Raw genomic sequence first — 2,765 nt, forward strand, 5'->3', positions numbered from 1 at the left:
GTTGTGCAGTCAACAAGTAAATTGTCCCATCAATGGGGTCCATTTGATGTGAATGGCGGTGGAAAAAAGTGAAATAGGATTTTCTTGTGCGATCAGAAAATCGCTTTTCTGTGTGTGATTGAACGTTAATCGATTAATTACGGGAAGAATGGGTGTCATGTGGATGTTGGGAGTTGAATGTGGAGAGGAAGAAAAGTCTGCAGGATACAAAAGAAAGAAATCCAATGACGATTATGAAAGGAAGCTGACAATTTTCCCCGTTGCGTGATCTCAAATTGCTCTTGTACATAGAAAAGACACGTTTGTCCGCATTTAGAATATTGCAATTATGCAATTATCTCATATTTTGCTCCTTTTCTCTTCGCAAATGCAAGCAACAGGTATGCACACACTTTATCTTTTAATAGGTCTCTTCTCTCGCCGCTTCACCCTTTCTTCGGCGCTCGTCACACGGCGGAGAGCGTCAATGTTTTGCTACTTTTTCTCCCATTGCACTAATTGTCGCCCGGGAAATTCGAGTCATGCTGGAGGGGAGGGAAAATTCTGGTGTAATTTCCAAGTCAGAGGCCTCAGAGCGATGACGCTGGAAAAAGTCCAACGGTGAAAATCTTAAAGCGGCGGGCAAAAGTATGTATGGAACACACATAATTCAATGTATAGAGGCATTTATGGTGCCGGAGAATATGACAACAGCTGCTGTGTGATGGAGCAAAATTCCGCACGGTGACGTGCGAATATTGGGAGCCAGGTCAGAATGTGTAAAATGATTTGTTAGCCTATTCTGGCGGGAAACCGCACTGTTAATGGATGTGTGGGAGCATTTTTCCTCTCGTCTTGCCATTCAATATATTAGACGACGTGGAATAATCGATAAAAATTCGTCAAGCCAGAGATCAAAAACACTCGGCGTGATTGATGCTTGAGGAATGTGTCAATGTGTGTGGGGAATTCAATCAAATTTGAAGTATTCCATATGACTATGTACGTGTCCTATGTATTCATTTGCCGGCGCAAAGCCCTCCATTGATTTATCGCACTGTGTAGAGCGAGAGAGGAGAGCTTTGATTGAATTTTCAATTAATTGTGAGTGGTTTAGTGTAATTAATAACATAGCATTCGCTGGTGAGCATCAGAATGCTGCAAATGCCTTTTTTGCATAAATTGCATAATTAACCATTCAGAAAGCCTTTTATTTATATTTCAATTACACAGTCAAGGCTTAATTACAAATCCATCAATCGTAATAGAAAATCTTTCTGATTTCACGATTGTGTTTCAAGTCTTTTAGTCTCGCATCTAACCAATCATCACATTTCTTGATCATTTCCAATGACATTTCCTCCTTGTGAGAATTAACAATGCCTTTTCGTACGAAACGGAAACTCTTGTCTGGAAGCTCTAAATTCAGGGTCTCTCGTCTCTTCTTCAGCTCCTCCTCGAAATTGAGGGCGGGATTTTTAGAAAACTTGCTGAATGAAAGATGATCCACTAAGGAAATCAACTGCTCCTCCGTGAAACTCTTCCCGAAGAACTTTGCAACATCCTTGATTACTTTCAAGTGGTCTGTTATCATGTCTTCGTAGGTTATGAACAAAATATTGTCTTCGTTTCTCATATTCCAAAAGTCCAGAATGTGGGTTTCGTATGGTGAAAACATAGCTGAAAGGTTTGCAAGAACATGAGTCGAGATTGCAAATTGATAAACCATTGAGAATTCTCACTCAAATCATTCAGTGATAATTCGACGAATTCGTCAAAAGAACCGGTGAAAGCCAGCGTATTCCGGTAGTGATGATAGAAAGATGTGATGACATCTTTAGCATTCCTCGCCACATACACAATTTTCGGTTTTACCGTCCAGACTTGCCGTGGCAGAAGAGGAGCTGGAAGATGACTCTTCATGTACCGTCTTCCAGTCATTTCACTCAAGTCAGACAATGAGTCTTTGAAGACTTTCTCCGTGGCAACAGTTTGATTCCTGAAATCAATATGCAGAAGCAATTTTGCAGCGCACAACTCGCCAAAGTCACACATACTCAAAGTATGGAAATCTCTTCGACAACAATCCCGCTTTTTCAGCATCAAAGTCCAAATCGTTGCATATTTGCCACACCATTTCTTCCGACCACGTCGAGCCGCACTTTGCAAACGAAATGACCCAGACATCGTCTTCCCGAACTGTAAAATGCTGTATTTTTTCCGCAATCTTCTCGTAGCGGTCAGGGAAAAAATATGCTCTGTCGTGCCATTTCGATGCAATCTCTAAATCAGGAAATTCCGTATTTCGGACGCGAATAAAATGTTCCACATCGAGAAATTTGGCTTTCTCAGACAGCACGTTCTTCTCAACGTTCTCAAACACAATCGGCATCTTCACTTTGCAAGAGTTCAGGCTAAACTGTGTAAAATTTCATCTTTTCATTGATAACAGCAATATAATGATGTATTTATAAACACTTGTTGTGCGATAAAAGCTCTTTTTTGGCTTCTTTTTGAAGTGTTTTTGTCTATTGAATGTTCAATTCTCTCACTGATAAAATAAATATTTTTCAGTAGCTTTATCGCAATAAATGTTCCGAAAATATCCCAAAATATCATGTCTTATTTGAGTCAAAGCCAAATCACTGAAAAGGCCATTGCGATTAAGAATCACAGCAGAATAATGGGTATTTCTTGTTTGTGGGGCTGAAGAATCAATTTTCGGCACACAGTCGATGCTTTTCTCATTTACTAGACACTTCACTGCCTGCCTTATGAGGCTGCAA

At 40.2% G+C, this 2,765-nt stretch overlaps 1 protein-coding gene across 1 annotated transcript; it reads right to left on the bottom strand.

The window, feature by feature from the left end:
• Positions 1-1,902: 1,902 nt before the first annotated feature.
• Positions 1,903-2,390, bottom strand: LOC132258488 (luciferin sulfotransferase-like; the record flags this gene model as incomplete). Its single annotated transcript, XM_059755819.1, has 2 exons — positions 2,037-2,390; positions 1,903-1,978 (listed from the first exon to the last, which is right to left on the bottom strand). Coding segments are annotated over exons 1-2 (411 nt in total), but the record flags the coding sequence as incomplete, so codon positions are not given.
• Positions 2,391-2,765: the final 375 nt, after the last annotated feature.

The sequence above is a fragment of the Phlebotomus argentipes genome, unplaced genomic scaffold (assembly GCF_947086385.1).
Source record: "Phlebotomus argentipes unplaced genomic scaffold, Phlebotomus argentipes genome assembly scaffold_4, whole genome shotgun sequence".
NCBI classification, from domain to species: Eukaryota; Metazoa; Arthropoda; class Insecta; order Diptera; family Psychodidae; genus Phlebotomus; species Phlebotomus argentipes.